The 22,119-nt window shown below is 43.6% G+C and overlaps 1 protein-coding gene across 1 annotated transcript in view; it reads right to left on the bottom strand.

The window, feature by feature from the left end:
* Positions 1 to 2,177: 2,177 nt before the first annotated feature.
* Positions 2,178 to 22,119, bottom strand: part of csmd2 (CUB and Sushi multiple domains 2) — a 279,455-nt gene continuing 259,513 nt past the window's right edge. Inside the window, exons 61-72 of the mRNA XM_056582350.1 lie at positions 21,971 to 22,119; positions 21,439 to 21,612; positions 20,271 to 20,344; positions 18,633 to 18,744; positions 17,931 to 18,110; positions 14,390 to 14,455; positions 13,929 to 14,090; positions 13,449 to 13,561; positions 12,477 to 12,564; positions 9,183 to 9,315; positions 8,461 to 8,639; positions 2,178 to 7,313 (exon numbers count right to left, since the gene is read on the bottom strand). The exon at positions 21,971 to 22,119 is cut by the window's right edge and continues 25 nt beyond it. Coding sequence (XP_056438325.1) covers positions 8,480 to 8,639; positions 9,183 to 9,315; positions 12,477 to 12,564; positions 13,449 to 13,561; positions 13,929 to 14,090; positions 14,390 to 14,455; positions 17,931 to 18,110; positions 18,633 to 18,744; positions 20,271 to 20,344; positions 21,439 to 21,612; positions 21,971 to 22,119 — 1,411 coding nt within the window. The 3' untranslated portion in view covers positions 2,178 to 7,313; positions 8,461 to 8,479. The remainder of the gene's footprint in view (positions 7,314 to 8,460; positions 8,640 to 9,182; positions 9,316 to 12,476; positions 12,565 to 13,448; positions 13,562 to 13,928; positions 14,091 to 14,389; positions 14,456 to 17,930; positions 18,111 to 18,632; positions 18,745 to 20,270; positions 20,345 to 21,438; positions 21,613 to 21,970) is intronic.

Consider the following 22,119-nt stretch of genomic DNA (forward strand, 5'->3'; position numbering starts at 1 on the left):
ACAAACGTGTCTGTGATGATTGAACAGAGCCCAAGGGTTGAGGCAGTCATTACTGAAATGGAAATTAAATCGTCAGATAGGCGCGTTGACCTCCTCTCATCATCGGTGGGTGTAAAATTTGATCTGGCGTCGGAATCAGGATCAGGAGAACGGTACAAAAAATGGGATTTTAGCGATCCTCAACGTTTGTTCTTTGGATATTCTATTCGATCTTTTCGAGAACGATGCAATATTATGTACGCACTTCTGTTTTTCATGTCACTTATTAGACTTTAAAAGATAAACAAATTGATATGTACAAATTGTAGTCTGCACACACACGCACACCCTTGACACATGCACGCACACGCCCTCCTTAGTGAACTAAATAGTTTGGTTACTTTCAGGATCTAGACAGAAAACGATCTCAGTAAAAATCACAATTTAACATGTATCACTCCATTTAAAAAAAAACACAGAAGAGAACTTAAAACGAGTCGATGGACACCTGGGTAATTGGAGGAAGCTGTCATGTTGTTAAATACAACAATAACTTAATATGTGGTATGTGTCATGCTCGTAGCGGTGAAAGTGACAGAGGTAATTGCTCTCTGCTCTGACGCTTTGATTCTCTTCTTTATCAATAGAAGAAAAGGGCCTTAGGGAGCCCGGCTGAGTGCAAAACTTTAGATCTGAAGTTATTATTCTCCATTAGGTGGTAATAAACATTGATAAAAACCATGACCGTGACTCAGACCTTACTTTGGTTATAAAGGGGAGCTGCAGTGCAATGAAAAGAATATATTAGAATGCATATTTTGAGTACTTGGGATATTATTATTGCATTTTCCCTAAAACTAAGGGATGTGATTTATAGAGCGAGGGATCCAAGTTTAGGTTCCGCTCATGAATAGCCTTTTGCAAAGAAATACTCTTCATTTTAAAGTTCAAGTTACTGTATGACCAGAGTTAAATAATTCAATTTGCATATTTAGCCGATGATGAAGTACACCGGGGGCAGTACTCGATAGTCCTCTGTTCGACCTGGGATGTAGTGTGTGGCACAAAACAAGCTAAAAAGCCCTTTCCCAACCCCACCCCCCACCCCATCTCGTGTCCCAGTCTTTGGGACTGATAGGGTAACTGTTAACTGCTTCATTTGACACGGCTTGATTAATCACTGTGGAAACCAGCCTGGGAACAGTAGTGACTAATGATCCGTGTGCAGTTGCTCGTTTAATCAATCAAGGAAAGGTTTTAACCTTGCCAATATCCAGACGAGACTATTGCACATGTCCAGTGCGAGTGTGCATCGAAATACACACGTGCACACACACACACACACACACACACACACACACACACACACACACACACACACACACACACACACACACACACACACACACACACACACACACACACACACACACACACACACACACACAGAGACTTGAACTAACACGGCTTGTCACTTTGACCCTGACAAGGAGCAGCACTTTAGCTAAGGTATCACTGCCCCTGTCTTTTTGGTTGTTTATTATATGGTATGTCACATTTTGATTCAGTTCTCTTTGGTTGGATGTTAGTTGGTAAGTATTTACTCTGAATCGAAGGCTATTGAATGACACTGACAAACACTCTACAAGTTAACAAAGTACACTGTATTTGTTAACTTGTAGAGTATATAATATTGTAAAGCTGTTATGACAGTGAAACACCAACTACATGAACGTTATCTTTTAACATTTTATATGAAAAATAATGGTAATGTGTAGAATATCACAAACAAGCTATTACTTTTTCTTGACTAACTATGTTTACATATAAATACAAATAATTATATAATAATATATAATAATATATAATAATAATAATTTAATCAACACTACCAAGGTACTTGAACAAGTGTATTGAACCATTTAATGAATACAATAAAAATGTTCATTCAGAAATGAAATATTACACTTAATAAATCCACATGAACGCATATCATTTTAAATATATTTTATTCCAAAATCTTCAAAATAAGTTTCAAGTTCAAGAAAGTAGAATAAGCTTAAACACAATGCAAAGCATCATATACAGACGGATAAAGGATAAAATACATTTTTATATATTGCAGACAAGCCATGGTGGGTCTTACATATTTACAATATGTATGTAAACTTTTATTTACAATCTTTTTTACACTTAGAAAAAAGTTTTATTTTCGTCATTTTGTATATATCTATATGATATATCTATATACTCATATAGATATATTATATATCTATATAGATAGATATTTTTGTATACTCCCCACTAGCATTTGTACTACAATAATGAAAAAGAAAAACATTTACATATAATTTGATCCATTTTCTCTTTTTTTATATTACAAATGTATTCCCATAAAAATATATCTCTGTACAAAACCTTTTTTTTTTGTTCGTTCACATGTACCGCTTCTCAGCGACTTGCCAGTTTTGCTCTCTGCAGTTTCGCTGTCTGCTCAGGTACACGTTTTTACTCTCTTACTGTCCAAGCAACGGTCTTAGGCAACAGAACAAAAATAACAAACAAAAATAACAATAAAATAGAGCAACATTTTGCGACATAGTAATTCAGACAACAACCTTTCTCTCATGTTGCTTGGTTTCCGGTGTCTGCTGTCATGGGGCCACGGGCCTTTTTGCTCATTTAAATGGGAGAGATTCACTGGACCGGCACAATGCATGCTCCCCACTGAAGGACATATGTCATTTAGCGATTGTACCAAAACTACACGCGTGACTGAACATGGTTCGAAAATGAATCTGAGCTGTGAAAACAACTGACATGGATCGAATTGAAGAAAGCATGGGCCTAATGTAGAGCGAGAACAAACATGTCGGTGCATGGATAAACATGCACAAAGAGAGCGACGCTGGAAGGTGGGCTGGGCAATTCGAAGTGACATCTGAACGAAATGGCACTCAGTCCAACTGTAGACCACAAGGAACTGAGGCCTCATGTACTCTTAACCATACATGGTCTATTCCGAACATACATTCAGTATGCTCTTGGACTCTATAGCAGTGATTTATCTACGCTGACTTGATATTTTTTGGATGACTCCAGAGACACTTGAGCCAAAAAGATTGAAGGACCTATGAAGTGAAAGTCACCCGTCTGTGAATTATCGTTCCTAAATCCTTGAGGATGTCTCGGTCCTTCATTTAAAGTTTTCGCCAACGTTCTCAAACCCTGAGGAAGCCAAAATGGAAAACACTGACATTAACTATCGGGGATTGACTAAATTTGTTATTGTATTCCAATTGTCCAATTCCGCCTTGAATCGTGTTGATATGATTAAGCCGAGTTTGGATAACTTTCTTTGGTACCTCTTGAGGATGGGGATGCATAATACAGGCCGCGTAAAAATAAAACCCAGCTAAGCAGCAGCTGTTGACAAGCATACAAATGCCAACACATAAATCATTTGCAGGGGCAGTGGACCGTTCTAATGAGCCCATCACTTATTTAGGGAGTGGAACGGGAGCCGAGGAAAGAATATAACGGTATAGGGACGTAGACATCGAGCCCCACACGCTCCGCTAGTCTGCAGGACCAAGACCCCACAATGCAGAGGGACCCGCAGGTTCCCAGGGCAGGTGTGGTGTCGTGGTGGGATGTCCTGTTTATTTGTAGGTGGCACATAGTGGCAGCGTGACCAACAAAAGGAAGATGATTCCACTGCGTTAAAATAGTCCCCCTAGTGGGCAGGACCACTGGTATTTTGAGAATTATGTTTGTGGAAATACTCTTGTATCTTTTACTTTTATCTTTTACCGTATACTAGGACCATAAGGGCAATGTTTTATAGGTTCCATCTAAACTTCTAGATGTCTCTCTCTCAACAATTTCAATCAGTGTGTTATTGACTATGGGCTTTACTTTACCAAGGCACTGTTTTCAACGTAAAGCACTCGCTAGTGGAGATGACGAGAAATAAAAAAAAGTGATTTCTTCTTTGATACGATTTTTGTGTGAAATCTAACTTGAAAAGGGGGCTAATGTGATGCTCAGAGTCAGGGGGACATTTTTGGGGGGGGTTAAAGGATGTTCCCTTTTCATGGAGAAAAAACAAACAAACGTAGGCCGACGTTCTCCCCGGACATATTTGAGGCGGAATAGCCGACAATAAAGTTAAAAGAAGAAATGTATGACACAACGGCTGCTTGAAATTATGAGAAACACAAGCAGCGGCAAGATAATGCAAAATGTCTTTCCGTGAAATCTCCCAGGGTAATTAAACTCGTGGCCTATTCTCTTAAATCAATTTGCTCCTGGCAAACAGACGAGCTGATACTGTAGACTCGCTGTCAAGATAAGCCAGGGCATCATAAGTAATACAACTGTTAAAGCAATTACAAAGCCAGGGAGAAGAAAATAACGTAGATCGGTAGAACAAAAGGAGTGATTTGTTACAAATGCTAGGGCTTTAGGGGTCAATTATAGGCCCAGTGTGAAAACCGTCATTACAAAGCTACGCAAGGGAGCTTGGTATTTTCTTCCACTATATGAACGTACATCATGTACCTTAGCATGGCCCATCTCAAATATATCAAAATACGGGGCGCTTGTTTAGGGAGAGAGGCAGCTATGGGATTTTATTCAGCATTACTAATTCGATCAGACTAATAGCAGGCCTTTGAAGTCAAGCATGGCCTAACCGATATCTATCCCTCAAATGACGAAGGACAGAATTAAAACAGGTCTCGTGATGTGAGGTAACCATCGAACCCGAGTGAATAATTGGAGCTAATTGGATGAGGTGTCATTTTTTGCCCGACAATGTTCACGCCATCGCCATCAGCATTCACGGCAGTAACCATGGTAACCAAGCGTACATATAAGTACATATAACACCTATGTTGATCCCGCTTGTCGCGCAGATGTTGTCCGAGTTCGCTCTCTACAGCTGCCATCCTTCACCGTAATCCCGATCCCCACACTCGTCTGCCGAATAATTTCCCTATTGGCGTGTGTGGTAAGTAGTTGCACACCATTACCACCACAGCACCGAGGGATCTGTGTGTTTTTAATTATTTATTTATTTTCCCCCCCAAGTTGAGACTAAACAAAGTGGGTCTCCATTCCACTCACATGGATATATGGATCTATCCAAGGTCTTCCCGCAATGCAAACCCCCACACACACCCCGAAAAAGACAAAATCGATGAGTTGTGTAGTGTGGCGACGTGACGTGAATTAAATCCAGCGGGACCTGTCTCAGCGGAAGTCACAAACTTTTTTTCCCTCACGCTGTGTGGCTCCTCTTGCTTGACCAACTTTGAACTTTTTTTTCAAGGCTGTGAGCAAACCTTTTCAATTTTTAAGCTTTATTTAGGGCTTCTTTCCTCCAAGACTGACCAGACAACCGGACGACTGACCACGGTTAGGGAGCTGATAATACTGCAAACCTTGAGCCTAGCGCTATATATAAATATATATATATGCATAAATATAAACCAGTGTGAGTCACAGGAGCATGAACAACGGGGGGGGGGGGGTTTGGTGAGGAAGTTCTAGAACTGGGAAGTTTGACATCTCATGAGTTGATGTGGTCTACCGGGGAAACAGGGGAGCTCCGTTCTACTCAATACCTCAGCATTGTTAGTGCACCACTTTTTTTCCCCTACCCTCTCTTTCAATCAGAAAAAGAAAAAAACTCAACATATTTGCAGGGCTTTTTTTTGTATCCAGGAATACAATATCGTTATTTTTTATCATTATTATTTTTTTACCTTGAGTCCACGCCCTGGAATTTACCAAGAGTCATAAGAACTCTCCTGCTTCCCCTTTTTTATTTTTTGCCATGTTTATTCAAAAAGAAAATCTGACTCTGGCACTTTGAAATTGTTGCTAGGACCCATCAGAGCCGCATGGTCTCTTCTTCAATCCTATGTTGTGGAGCAGAGGAGCACCTCTTTGTAGAACACTTACTGTCGGGCAATGGTAGGTCTACTATTTTTCCACCAATGGGAAATAAGGGGAATCTGGATTATTACACTGGGGTTAGCTTCTTTTGTTAATTTTCACTGTGGAGTTATGTTAGGTCAACACATTGCCTTGAAAGATAGGATTAATATTCATTCGGGTCCAGAGGTTCCTTGTGGACTGAGCAGTCAGGTTGCTTTTTTTCATTGAAAGAAAAGATATTGCCCTTTTCAGTGGAAGATAAAATGTCAGCATACTTTAAAGTGTTTATCTTTGCCTACGTCAGGGTACATCTTGAGGGAGCAGTGATAAGAGAAAATAATAGACATGAAAAAATGAGACAGAGATGAGAAATGCTTTGGGGCAGATCGCTGATATCAACAGAACAAATATGGTTAAAATGCATATTGTGCACATGCTCATGTACACATTCATTCACTCATACACCATCATATGTCTCCCTGGCAAACTTTCCCAATCCCTCACAGAAACACACATAAAAAAAAAAACACTCTTTCAAATTCAGTTTGCAGTCTTACTAAGTGCTTTTTCTTTCATTTGCCCTAGCTACCTTTCAACCCCTTTTCTCCGGACACAGCTGCCTTATCAAGAAAATGACATCCCGGCTCCAATAAAAGTAATAGTTAAGCCCAAAATAAAGTAGTCATGGTTGTAGTAGAATCCTTTTTTTAAACTGCATTTTATCCTCAGCCTCAGACCCGTGGCCCAGGAAAAAAAAACTTTTGAGGGTCTGAAATGTTAAGAGACAAAAAAATAAAGAAAAAGATGCCGAAGTCCAAAACAAGCAGTGTGTAAAAATCAAGTCAGCAGGAAAATCAAAGAGAGAGAAAAAATAAGTCTCTTTCTCTCTCTGTGATATACATTAGCGGCATATAAGCTGTGAGGCTCTGATCACCACACTGCTCCCTGGACACCACACGGCTATTTCTTACAGCTACAGGCCATTCCCATGGCTGCTTTGCTTCAAGTGGACCATAAGAAGGAAAAAGAAAAACCAAACAAAAGAAATGGAAATCCCTTTGGGTTTTGGTAGAGGACAGTGAGAGCAGTCGTCACAGCGTTACTTGCAGCAGCGCTCCTAGCTTGATACAGTTTCAAGGAGGAAGCTATTCCTCAACGTATTGTCGAACAAAACCGACAAAGAAGCGCACGAAAAAGAAAAAGCTGTCATTGACGTCACGGGCGGCGGGGGGAGGCTTTCTCGTATCGTCTCGGGGGCTCTCATCATGTTGGGACTCGAACCGGCCGAGGGGGGCTGCAGCCACCGGGGGACGGCGTCGGTGTTTGATGTTCCTCTACTAATAACTCCCTGGTCCACCCTGCCGGTGAGTGATGCTTTCTCCTTCCCTCTGCGCCAGGGTAAAGCGTGGAGCAGGGGACGAGGGACACGTGTGGCCGGGGATAGCGGGAAAGGAAGGAAGGAAGGAAGGAAGGAAGGAAGGAAGGAAGGAAGGAAGGAAGGAAGGAAGGAAGGTAAGGTTGAAGGACAGGAGGAAATATAGATACAGATGTGATGGATGGATGGATGGAGAGAGAGAGACGTAGCGATATATTGGGGGAAAGATAATAAGGGCCGTCTTAGTATTATGCCCAAAGAAATAGAATGCATCAAATATACGTTATACATCCATTGTAAATTGTATTATCTCCGTACTACCTCCAATGTTGATGCTTCAAGGGTCAACATGGTGACATTTCAGTCTCATAGTTTTTTTAAGTAACAATAATTGGCTCTCAAAGAAGTCATACATTAAATGTAATACTTTTTTAAATGATGTCCATAATGTTCCTTTTAGGAATAAAATTGCAGCATTTTTGATGCCACCACCTCAATTTGTAGTTAGTTGGTTATTTGAAACAGGAGACGACACTTAAACCAAGAAAACCTATAACACATTGTACAATACTGCACACAAGGGCTGTGCCAATAATCGTCAACAAGATATTAAGGCATTTAGAGTAACACTATGTTTTTATATTTATATTATTCTTATTACTTAAACCCTAATAAACCGCCTAGAACTACTAGGCTGTGCTTTGTCAGTCTATGCAGTGTGGCAGTTTATGGATCTAATTCTAAGAAAAATACATTGTCTTAATGGAATCATTTTGGGAATAAAGCTGACGCTAATAGCAATTCCAAAGAAGGGCAATATGTGGCATTTGCAGGATTAAGGTAAAAGCCATAGCTGCATTACCCATAAGACAACGGGGGAAAGACAGAGCCTTAGCTGTCATAACAATAAATAAAGGGGGAAAATAAACGCGTCCAACATTTTGTGTTATGCAGTGTTTCGATTTTTGATGATTGCTACTCCAATAAAAGGGTTTAATTTATTATGAGACAAGGAATTATATGTATATATAAAACGAGAATGACATCGTCATCGCCATTTTCATTGTGTGACAGCATATGGTAAGTCCAAACCTCCACGCGGTCCCAGCCCTAACTGGCCGGTCCACCGCACTACGGGGGGGGTGGCGTTCGGGACTCACCTCGGGCCGGGCCCGGTCGCTATACCGCCGTGCACACTGTGCTGACGGTGAACTCTGACTCGTTGGCCATGATGTCGGTGGGCTGGATGTTGCGGTCGTACATGGGGTTCTCGAAGGTGGCCCGGCCGTTGGTGTTCTCGTGGCCCACGTAGCCGTTGAAGGGGACTTTTGGTCTCCTTCTGAGGAATGGAAGGAAAAAGAAATTCCAGAATGAGGAAAAAGGATGATAAAGGGCCCGAGAGAGCCGTGAGGCCGAGTGGGCTTCTTTTCCCGATACGAGGCGTTTCTTGTGGTGCAGTGCTGCGGACAAGATACGACGCGATGCACGAATGCAATTCGGATATTATGGGTAAATATGAAATAATCACACGATAATGGATAACAATAGCCGGCAGACGTTTTGTTTTTTTATTCCGGCTATTTCGGTCTGTGTGTTTATTCGTTTCGGCACTGCTGCGTATGGAGCAAGATGCACACAAGGATGTTTATTGCCCATAATAAAGATTCCTTATCTGTGTATATGAGGGCATAAACATAAAGTGAATAGTACCAATAGAGCCTGGGAGATTTAAGACCACCCCGAATTGAGATGGTCCCCTTATGGGCGGCCTCCACTGTCTCAGCTGCTCCTGTAGTGTGCGTGCCGGCCTGTATGTCCTTGTGTGTGTGTTTCTGTGTATGCGTGCGTGCATGCCTATGTGTGATTGTGTGGGGCTACGTACCGGTGTTTATAGAGGTAAAGGGCAAAGCCTGCAATGATCATGGCTATGAAAGGCACAAGGATTGCTGCGGCCACTGAACTGCTGTTGGAGGCAAAGTTGTAGCCTGGGTTGTTTGTGCTTGGGTCCAGATTCTCTGTGGCAATGACAACCAGAAACAACAAGGACCGTCTTTTAGTGAGATCCATGAATGACTGATCATCAGTGAAGGGGGGAAGAGAAACACAAAACAGAACGTAATGGTAACAGTTTACAGTAAGATTCATTGACCATTAATTAACAGTTAATGCAGTAAAAAGCCTAATGATGTAGCATTAGCATAGGGTTTCTGGTAAGGGACCTGATATTAAATAAGGTCAGGTACCTAACCCTACCTTAATCCTTGTAAATAACGTATGAATTACAACTTTAACTTTTTAAAACTTTTAAATTAATGGTTAAGTTACACAGTAGAATTTCAACCAGACGTAACGCACACAGGACACACAAAGTAAGGATTTGTAATGCGAAACGCAAGCCATGTTTAAGCATTTAAATGATTCTGCTTGTCACTGCAAGCACCCCCCCCCCCCCCCCCCCCACACCTCAACACACCAGGGGAACAACAGAATCCAAAGCCCCCTCTTGACAATGACTTTTAATCACAGCCATCAGCACCAGACACCGATGCTGCTGCAGTCATTTTAGAATCACTTTTCCAATTTAGGGGCAGCCTGGCGGCATGTTGTCGCCCGGCGACCACGGCGACGACGGGAGAGTGACAGCCCACCTGTCTGCCGGCGGACGCCAAGAAAGCCCCAATAAAGTCTGAGGGACAAACTAGAAGGAATTCAATTAGTGTGCTGCGTGGCTGGCAGCCCCCCCACTGGATACATAAGGGAGCAGCAGGCAGATGTTGCTGTGTGTGAGACGCACACACACACACACACACACACACACACACACACACACACACACACACACACACTTAGATGACACACAAACACCCACACACTAAGAGTACTCTCACAGGCATGTGCATACGCAAACAAACACGCACACACACGTGCAGACTTAAATGGCATGCACACGCACAGAGACACAGATAACACACACACACACACGCACAAACACACCCACACACATACAACACACTAAGCCAGACACACTAAACCAGAAATACGCTTTGATGACACTCGATGGCACATGCATACACACACACACACACACACTTAAACATCATGGAGGCATGCACACACACATAGATGTCCGGCAGGCATGCTCATAAGCGCTCACACACACACACACACACACACACACACACACACACACACACACACACACACACACACACACACACACACACACACACACACACACACACACACACACACACACACACACGCCAACACCCAATGCACATTATCAAACCAGGCAAGACTATTTCCAAGACGCATAAAGATAATTATACAAAATCATCAATGCACAAGCACACACACAAATGGTGTAACCCCTCATGTGATGGTCAGCCATTAAATATATCAAACACATGGGGCTACGGCATTTCCAAGAGACACATAAACATAAATATGCTGCTACACAATCCCACAAAGACACACACACACACACACACACACACACACACACACACGCACACACACAGTCAGGCAGTTTGTCCTGGCACTAAAAGCTGTCCTCTGTGTTAATAGAGAGCTGTTTGCTCAGTCTGTTTGCAGTGGTGACAGGAAGGAGGCAGAGGGGGTCAGAGTTAGTAGTGGCTGGGTGGGGGGGGACAGGGTGGGGTGGCTCAGCACAGCTGCTCTCCGTTACTCATGTGGTCCCCCCTCCTCAGCGCCTTAAACCGGGAGCAATACCCATTTCGTTGAGTAAACACAGCACATTTTAACCACTGAATCCTCGAGAAGCAACGAAATATTCAATATAAAAATATATCCATTGCTGAATGTAGAATACGCAGGCGACGGGAGAAGAGGTTGGTATTGGAGGCATTCTGGTATCATCGTCACATGATAGCCGATGGTTTCTGATGGAGCTCTGGACTAAACACATGATGGCAAACACACAATGTGTGCCACGTCATTCTGTTTTCTCACACGGATCATAAAGGATTTATGATGCATCCTAACCTGAACCCGATAATCATTGATGTTCTCGTCCCTGTTTTGTCATATACTGTGTATTCCATCATCCTGTTTGCCCCTCTGCTGCCTAGCACATCCGATGTGCAGAAGACCACCGCACGGATGCATCACACACCAGACGGTGTCAAAGCGGTCGGCTAGCAACCATTTAACGCGTCGAAAGAGACGGCTAAGCTGTGCATCCAAAGTGATGTCAGCTGTATTGTTTTATGTTTTGTTGTCGTTGCTGTTGGGTGTGAGGAGGAGGAGGGGGGGGGGTGTGGGACCGTGGGTAATGCATCACTTTGGATGCGGCAGACGCCCTGTGCTTTCTGAAAACATTTTAGAGCTGTGCGGGCTGAATCCTCAAAAACTCGCAAAAGAAAAAAAGGAAAAGACGAAGAAGGAAAAATAAAAGGGCTGGAAGTGACAGGAGAAACCACAAACAGGAGGCGACAGTGTGACAACGGCGGGCTGCCATCTAGGCCAGCGCTCCCTTTTACGGAAAAGGAAACCAGTCACCGATTTTGGTTAAACCTTCATATTCCATATGTGTGTAGGCCTGCCTTAAGGCGTCGAACGGCCGCTCTGTTTGAATGGATATAAATAAACGTGCCTGCATGTGCATGGAGACACACTTGACACCCTCAAACCAAGCCAGGTAGACATCACGGTGAAGCGACACAGTGTGTTTGTGTGTCTTCTCATGCAGACAACCGGGACTGAGTATCTAAAGGACTCGGAGTTCAGCGTTCACAATTACCACAATTACCATAACAGTGATTGATTGGACATTGAAATAATTGAAATTATGGCTTTTGATTTCTTTTGTTGTTGTATTTCCTTGCAATTACCAGATGGTTTTAAACAGTAAACCGACAATGCCACCATTAAGATGTCAGTCCGCATACATCCTCACCTGGTTTCTCCGTTCCCCTGGCAGTTCACAATAGGATATCGCTAAACAAGTTTCACCCAAATCAAATTTCCCCTAGCCTAGACATTTCCCCTAGTATGAATGTTCATACATAACTCTCAAATTTCTAACTCGGGTCTTTCATTCTGTGGTTATGAAAAAAAAGAATAAAGAAAGCCTGAGCTTGTTTATGCGTTGGATTATGCTGCTCCGAGCCTCGTGAAAAAAAAACATGAACACTAACTCTAGCTTGCGTCTTACCCATCCTCTGTAGGCCAAATTGACCAAAGCCCTTTCCACGGACGAAACCCTGGTACACAAAGGAGTTGGACGAGGGAATGTAGGACACCTAGTCACACGGGAACATCAAGAGAAGAGAACAGAGAGAGAGAGTATCATCAATGTGTCAGGGTATGCGTGCACACACGTGGCGAGAATTGCTATATTTTGTCACAGGCGTCGAGTCGACAGTGAATCTCGTGGAGGGCTCTCGGCGTGACACTTGATGTTTATTTATTTATTACGTTATTGATATGCTTTTTGTTTCGGTGCTCGGGCTTCCAAGAACAAACAGGGGTATGCCTTCGTCGTGCGGTAATTTACACACGCACACACGCCCGCGCCACCACACCGCACTCTGGAGTGACCTAGTTTATATATTTTTCAATTATATCTGGAGTGCGCTGTATTAGTGGGCTCCTTCTTGGCAGAAAGGATAATGTGGGAAGGTTGAGGAGGGGGGGAGGGGGGGGGGGTGGCATGTGTGTGGGTTGGTGGAGGGGGGAGGTGTTCCTGTCAAGCTGTGATTACAAGGTTGTGATTAACTGACGTTTTAATCAAAGTGAAAACTCTCAATGGGCTCGACGTGAGCTCCCTCCCTCAACCCCAATGCAGAGAGAGAGAGAGAGAGAGAGAGAGAGAGAGAGAGAGAGAGAGAGAGAGAGAGAGAGAGAGAGAGAGAGAGAGAGAGAGAGAGAGAGAGATGTGACCCTTGCATGTCGGGGGGCATAATTCAACCGGGACCACTGCAAATGCATTCCGCTGTGTGATCCAAGCGCTCCCCATGACACGTGTGTTTACCCGCACGGAGACGTGACCTGCCTGACACACAATGTATGTGTCAGTGACTGGAGCACCAGGGCGTGTCGGGGCGCACCATAAACACTCTGTGTACAACACCTACCACTAGGTTGTGTGTCTCCACAAGTGGAGAGGATGGTGCCAGCCACTCACGTGTCCGTCCAAGGCCCAGTTGTCTATTTTGAATTTGTTGACAAAGATCTCCACCGGACCTCGGATCTGATGGACCTGCAGAAGAAGCTGAGCCTCTTCCCGCTTGTAGGTGCCTAGACACCGCACACACACACACACACACACACACACACACACACACACACACACACACACACACACACACACACACACACACACACACACACACACACACACACACACACACACGGGTGCAAATACACACAGACACCCATAGACACAAACGTGTTAGAACGGTGAATACAGCTAATTCAGGTTTTCAAACACATATTATAGTATAGTCATTTAGACTCTTTTACCCGAGGCAACGTTTTTAAGTTTCTACATTAACTCAATAACGAGCAGGTGAGTAAGTGAGTCTTGCTCATGGAATCGCCTACGGAGAGCATGTCCGTACATGATTAACATCACACGTCTTTACGCGTTTCGGCGCCAACCCACCGGCTAGCTTGAGCTCCACGCCGCTGTGGTCGATGAGGGTGCCGTTGACACGGTTGCTGAAGGCCTCGAAGGCGCTGATGCTGAGCATGGCGGGCTGCTTCTTGCCCAGGTACTCGTAGGAGCCCTTCCACAGGGAGTTCTTGGCAAACACGCCCACCGGGACTGGAGGGAGGAAAGTTATTGAATAGGAAAATGCAGGAGAACTTGATGAGTGTGGTAGTAAAAACTTGGGAAATTGAATGATAGTAATAATAGGAACTGAAGTAAGACAAGGGATTATGCATGTCATAGTAACGATATCAACTCTTTACTATTGGTAATTCTAACTCCAAACTCATTTTTTTTGTGGATATTTTGGCATCTCTTTTCTAATTCTTCAAGCGGTCCTGTTACTTTTGCTGTGTGAAATCAAGATCCATAAAGTACATCTGATACCATAAAAGTGATGATATCGATCATACCTGGATACTTGGAGGGAGGCTCCTGAACCGTGCCCACGGGACTCTTACCGCTTGGGCGGTTATCGGCTGTGGAGCACAAAAATAACACAAGAAACAAAGAAATAAATAAGTTTCTGTCAGCAGAAACGGAAAGGAAAAACAGCAAACACATTGGCCAGTTTGGTCAATATTAGTATTTCCTCCCCGAAGCAACTGCTGGTGTGTCCTCCATCTTGCACTACACAGCGTATCCAACTCCCTGGATGGCCGGTCGGGAGAAAATGGGGGGGCGGGGGGGGTTTCCTATGACAAAGTCTAACTCATGTCGAGGAGGTATATTGTTGGATGGCAGCCCCCACAGAGCTGAAGGCTATATCAGGCCACCGTGTTTTCAGCTCCCGGGGAGACACTTTAATAACAGCTTACTGCACAAGCCGGCTAGCAGAGATAGGCCACGGTAGTAAACAGACTCCACACCAACAAACAAACGAGCCCCAGTGTAGAAATCAGACCTTAAAAAGGTTACTCAGAAATATTGTCTAAGACAATAATATGCGTGCATGCGTGTGTGTGTGTACATATATATATATATATATATATATATATATATATATATATATATATATATATATATATATATACATATATACATATATATATATATATATATATATATATGTATATACATATATACATACGCACACACACACACACACATTGCGTCTTAGACGCACACACACACACACACACATACACATACATATATATATATATATATATATATATATATATATATATATATATTACATTGGCTAAGTTTGTATTGTTATTTCTAACCCCTCATTGGTAAAGATACTCACCTTGTCTAACTAGTGGCGAGGGTAGCTAAAGCTCCCCAGAGGAATAGGGGGAGTCATTGAAAGGTCCAAGGGAGACACAGGTCATAGGTCACAGTAATGATAATAAGAATTGTAGTTCAGCCATTTCAGCACGTTCAGGGAGTTCAATCCATTGTCAATGCTTTGGTTCAACCACAATAAAATGAAATGTTTTGTATTGAAAAATCTAAACATTTGGGGGACTTTCAAGCAAATTTTGATGTGTGGTTAATCAGATTCCTCTTTATTATCGATTGACATCCCTTGTATGCATAAATACCTATATCGATACATTATTTAGCTCAGATTCAATCTTTTGCCTCAATGGAGCCCAATGAGATTTACTAGAGAAAGTGACCTCACATTGGTGAACAGACTTCTTCCCTGCAAAGCGTTTCTATCTCTTCCCTATAACCAGCCCTCTGCCCTGACACCTTAATGATCTGCATTGGTGCATAAACAACAAGAACAACAAAAAACCTGCTAACTATGCGCCAAAGTGGACCACATTATTGAGTTAAACAGCTGTGCCAGCATCTCTAGGCTTATCCGCTGTGGAGGTCAGATAGAAGTTGGTCATCAATGGAGGACGAGGGCCAGGAGAGCTGATGAAGGAATAGCTTTAGCTGGAGTCTATGAGCGGCTGTCGCAGGTACTTCGGTGCGCAGCGATGCGTAGATGTGGGGGAGGCAGTGGCAGCAACAAAAAACAACAACACATGAATTCTTAATCAGACGGTTCACATCATTGCGGTTGCCTGGCAAGGGATCAGATCTGCGCACAGCATATGAAAGCCTAACAAGTCGAACATCACATGCTGACAGTGTGTTTTATAAATCAGATAAGATGGCATCAGTTGTAGGACCCCGCTAAATGTTCAGTTGAGCATCATTAAATGATATTGGCAACATGAAGCACTCACAGCTTGAACATGGTGAGGTAATTGCCTGCCAATTCTGTCCTACAATCTCAATTGGGGTAGTTCTGAGCGTTTAAAAAAACGCATTTGGTCTGCAAGTCTGCGTGTGAAAGGATTATTCAGTTTTGGCTTATTAAAAATGAAAGTCAATAAGGATTAACCTATTTATCATATCAATAAGGAATGTAGGATTGTTTGTATTGCAAATATATCTTTGTGCCATATACCAATTGTCCAACTTGCTGGCGTCACTCACTGTGACTTTATAAAACATTGTGCTATGTGTTGATGCTAGGTTAGGGCACCCAAAGCCTTGGAAGTGCACTGTTGCGAAACAAATTCCTCCAGACCTTTAGTGGAAAAATTCTAGCCACACTGAATAGCTACTTGCTACTTGCACTGAGGAAAAGCACCGTATCACACCATTTGGCAATCATTGTCATAAAAGACTTTCAGTGACTAACTGTGTTTTCATTACTCCAACGACCATCGGACGTCTTTGGAGTGAGATGAACAGGGCTTTGAAAAAGCCGGTCAATTTGGAGCAACTGCACGCTGTAGTCATTTGCCACTGCAACACATCTAGCATCTTCTGGAATCCTCTGTCAAGAAGAATGAATGCTTTCCTTATGGCCGAAGTGTTTCCAGATAAGTTGCCCAATAAACTGGCAATCAGTGTACTTTATTAGGTGTCTGGCTTCTGAACTGAACCATGAACCGTCTCACAGGAGCTGTTAAAAATCCAATGGATCAGAGCTAAGGCCAGCTAAGGCCCGTCTTTGGCCTTAATTGAGATGCCCCGAAATAAAAAAAAGCATTGTCTATTCAAGGAAAACTCCAGTTGGAAATCCATCACACAGATCCCGTTGCTAGAACCATTTACAGATGCAATTAGCATCCATCTGTGATAATTGTGTGGCTATTTTTCTTATATGTATTTAGACACATGCCTGGGGGGTGTCTTAATGGCAGTCAATTTGTCAGGTAGACCTTGTTAACACTGCGTCACCATTTATTAAAGGTGCTTCCCACTAACCTAATCAATGGGATGGCTAATCGGGTTATGCACCCTCTGTAACAATTCTCCAGTGTGCGCATTGGATTTTGAGCCGTTGTGTGTAGGTGTGTGTCTGCGTTTGTTTAATTATGTGATGGATGGATCTTCCTATTTGCGTGTTTGGAAATAAAGACTAAACAGGAAATGGCTAACGGTGGCATTCATCAGACTTAGCAACCTTCCCAACTGCTAGCATTAGCTCCCACAGAATCCCATGCTGACCATCCTTAAAAGGACTGCTTCGAATAATAAAGCGTAATGGATCATTAACATCAATCACAGTTTACTTGAATCTCAAGAATGCATTGTGACCTACTGACCACCATTATTGACCTCCTGCCATTTTATAGTTGATGTAATTGACGTAACAATTACAATAGAGTAATTTTATTATAAACCTTGTTGCCTTCTTCATTTGTAATGTGTTCAAGTGCACACAGTCGGAATGAAAATTGCTAGGCCAAGTCTTTGCATAAATGAGATGTTGGCATTTCAGTATGATTCTGTGTAAAGCCAAGCATGGTCAACTCTTTAAGCTATCAGCAATATGTGGTCATAAAGCCAGCTTCTGCATCTTTCAATGGCTACTCTCAAATTCCAGGTACATTAACTGCCAACCAAGGGATTATTTTAGCAATGCATCAATGGACAATGAATTGACTTCATCGTTCTCACCCATCTTCATGTAAATCAAGATGGCCGACTCACCCGCGCAGAGGGGGGGTTTCCCGGTCCAGCTCCCGTCCGACCTGCAGGTCCTGTGTTCGGATCCCCCCTCCAGGTAGAAGCCGGGCTGGCAGGTGTAGATCAGCGTGTAGCCCAGCGAGGGCAGTTCTATGGCACTCACGTCTGCCTGGCCCGGAAGCTCTGGTTGGCTGCAATGGTGGGCTGGAAGAAAAACAAAGAGAGACGGAACAGAGAGGATGAGAATGAATATAAAGAGAGGGGAAGACATGTGAAGAAAGGGGGGGGGGGGGGGGGATAGGAGAAGACAACAAGGGTAGAAAAAGGGAGGATAGGATGACGGATTGGAATTGAGGGGAAAACAAAGAAAAAGGAGGTGCTAACAAGGAATTAGGCTTAGGAATTAGGGAAAGTGGGAGACAAGTGCGGAGGAGCACAGGGTGTTGCACTCCATGGGCAAAAGCCAGCCGTCTCAGCCCTGGGAGAAGATGATCCATCTCCTTTGTTCCTTCTCAACGCTTCCAACCTTGGATTTTGGGGGGGGTTTATCCTCGTCCTTTAGAAGACTTAGAGTTCAGGGGTGTTGTATAACGTAGGACCTGCGAAGCCCTTTCAGCCTGTGGCTAACTTAAAGGCTACACGACTCCCCTTCACTCGTCTAGCCATCTCTCAACAAGTTGGAGAAAGGATGTGAGAGAGGTGCGGGGAAGCCCGGCGTGCACTGACCGATGCACTCGGGCTGGAAGCCGCTCCAGGTGAGGTTGGGCAGGCAGGCGCGGGAGATGGAGCCCTGGAGGAGGTAGCCCTTCCTGCAGCTGAAGTACACCGTGCTGCTGATCTGGAGGGAACCAGACGTCACAAGCAACACGGCGTGAGGATAGCGTAGAGCGCTGACACTCACACACCTAGGCGGGCGCATTAAAGGAACAACGGAAGGATCAAAATGTAATCGTGAGCCGTCACTAATGGGACATGGTCTTGTGTAGCTCAAAATAAATTCACGGTTCAACTCCCACTGATGCCACCCATGTTAAGAACACGCAATTGCCCTGAACATCAACAAAGATCATTACTCATAACCAATTGGCATGGTCCAAAGACAACATGGTGCAACGGTGGAAGAGTTCTAATCAAATTGTGTTTTTGATTTGCCCCGACCTAAATATTAAGTGGGTTCATTATTGATTGATTTTTCTAATCTTTATTTTTATTTTTAGATTCATATTAAAAAAATTGCATTGTTTTTTGATTAAAGCTAGCTGTTCCTTATTGTTGTCTATTCATTAAGACATTGTGACTTTATCCATCTCCATGGGAGGGTGGGGTTGCCGACATGAATAATTACTCAACAGTCACAGGCACACAGGCTCTCTGTAAAAAGATTGAGTGCAGGGATCGCAGCCACACAGCCTCATTGGCTCCAATTAATGAGGTGACTTCAATGTACACTGCTCACCCTATTACATACAACTTATTGTTATTCAATGGATGAGGCCTCGTAAGCTGAAAACAATATGAATCATTTCCCGTACAGAGGTGATACGTTGTGATTACCAACAGCGTGCGTGGAACGTAGACGGGACAAATCTGGAAATTGTCTTCAGAAACCCCCCCTGAGGTTAGTGGTATACAAATTGACATTTAGGCATTCAGCAGACGCTCTTATCAAAAGCAACCTACAAAAAATATATCGCTGTCGGTACAGTAAGGATGCTACTAGAACCAAGTGCCAAGCACTAACAATTGCTAGGTTTACTCATTCCCCATATGCAACAAAGACCCCCTGACCTGTCTCCCCACTCAGTGATCCAGTGATCAAATGGTCTGTTGTACCCAATCACGTGAGCTCTCTGCACTTTGGCACTCTATATTTATTATATTATTTATTTACATTTGCAATGTCTTGTCCTGTCTTGTCTGTCCTGTTGTGAACTCCACTGTACCAAAACAAATTCCAAACGTGTTTACATGTCATGGCAATAAAGTCTTCTGAATCTGAATCTGAATCTGACAGCTAGAATAAGAACCAAATGCTTTTCTCAGTCAAAATCATGTGTTTCTTTACCACAAACACACATTTTCCTCTTGTAGTATAACTTCTTATTTATTGCAACTTAGTTTATGTAAAGGGCTAGTCCCTTCCAATGAATTTCCTTAGCATCACTATTTCACAGATGTACAATACAAACATTACAAACAAGTAACAAACAGCAGACTGTTGACATCAATGATAGTCTCAAACCAAAATCAAATAAACAGTTATTAACTTGAATCTTTATTTTGTGTACGTGTTATGATTACATTCCTACATTCTAGGGCCTCTGCTAGCTCATCACCAAGAGCTCCATTTTCCAGCATCCTCACCTGGTAACCTTGGCTGTTGTTCTGGCTTCCAAACATCGGGATGCCTGGGTCCCCACAAGTCGTGTGACTGGGATCTGAAATAGAGGGCAGGTGAATTATGACGTTACACAGTCCTTTTGAACGTGGATGTGCGTTGGATGGTGTGACTTTTGGTTATTCGCAGAGCTGATGTTTTTCCCGAGCGATAATTTGAGATAGAGGCGGTGGGAGGGGTGTGTTTTTTCACCTAACCCTCCCTGGGTGACATATCGTCAGACAGGGGCATGTGGGCATACAGCCACGGAGTAGTATTGGTGCACTCACACACACACACGCCTGCAATAACTTATCTATTCTTCTTTCACACAGACATTAATCCTGTCAAGAGATTAATTAGCAAGACGGTCTGATCACACAAACACAGACACACACACACACTCACACACACACACACACACACACACACACACACACACACACACACACACACACACACACACACACACACACACACACACACACACACACACACACAAAATCGCAGTAATACAAATCACGAATCCCCTAGGTCGCTTGAAATTCATGACTTTAATCCAAAATACATCATTAATATGATTTGAAGAAGTTTTATACAACTGTTAACAACTGCTCCTTGTCAAGGGAGATGCTTGTCCTAAATCCTTGCATTTGTTTTTTAATTTTGGTCTGAATCACTAATTCCTTAGCCGCACTAGACTCCAGCATGGTATTAATTAAAGCCACTCATTGTTTTACACCCTGTGGCAAGAAGGCCTATTACTAATCCAATAAGATAGTAAGCATGCACGGCTAACTGACCCATACTTATTTCCCCTGTGATGCAAAAGGTTTTATTTATTTACTATGTTCTGTATTTGTTTAATATTTTTAAATGGTGGCTTGTGTGGCTAGGGCAGGGATGTCGGCTAAGAAAGTTTGTTAAAACAGAGAATGAATCACTTAGGATAACAGCGTCGGCCACACCACACCACAATTATAAATGGAATGACATGTAGCTTACGAGGCGCAGGATCCCAATCCAATGCTGGTCGCCAAACGACCAATTCATTCAAACTATGGATTGCCTGATGTGGTTGTGGTTAGTGCACTAGCGACATGAACCACGGCCGCCACTCCTGGTCCTCAAGTATCCCACACCCTCCGTCCTCACCTATGCAGGAGGGCTGCGTGCCGCTCCAGGTGCCGTCGTACTGGCAGTACCTCCGGGTGGAACCCACCAGCACCAGCGGCGCGTAGCAGGAGAAGGAGACGGAGGACAGGTAGGTGAAGCCGCGGTCTTCCCTCCGACCCTGGGCCGGGATGCCCGGGTCCCCGCAGAACACAGCTGGGAGAGAGAGGGGAACGGGGACCAGAGAGGGGGACAGTGTTGGAGAGAAGGTGGGTGAAAGAGGGAGAGAGACGGATGTAACAGAGAGGGGGATACAGTGACATGGAGATTAACGGAGAGAAAAAAGAGACAGGGAGATGGAGAGATAGACCAAGGACGGGAGATTAAAAGATAGAATAGAAAGAGGAAGACACATTCATTGATATTCAAATCCAATAATAATCCACTACAAAAAACCAACAAAAATGGCTTATTTAGACTTTCGATGGGGCTTGCACTAGAGTGAACGACACACACAGACACACAGACACACACACACACACACGCGTGTGCGCGGACGTTCCACATCACTTACGGAAGCACTGGGGCCTCTCTCCGCTCCAGTTGCCCACGCCCTGGCAGGTGAGCACGGTGGGCAGGGACAGCTGGTACCCTTGGTTACAGGCGTAGCTGATGCTCGCGCCCCAGATGAAGTCCGTGCCCACCACCTGGCCGTTGGGGATG

The sequence above is a fragment of the Gadus chalcogrammus genome, chromosome 22 (assembly GCF_026213295.1).
Source record: "Gadus chalcogrammus isolate NIFS_2021 chromosome 22, NIFS_Gcha_1.0, whole genome shotgun sequence".
In the NCBI taxonomy this organism is placed as follows: domain Eukaryota; kingdom Metazoa; phylum Chordata; class Actinopteri; order Gadiformes; family Gadidae; genus Gadus; species Gadus chalcogrammus.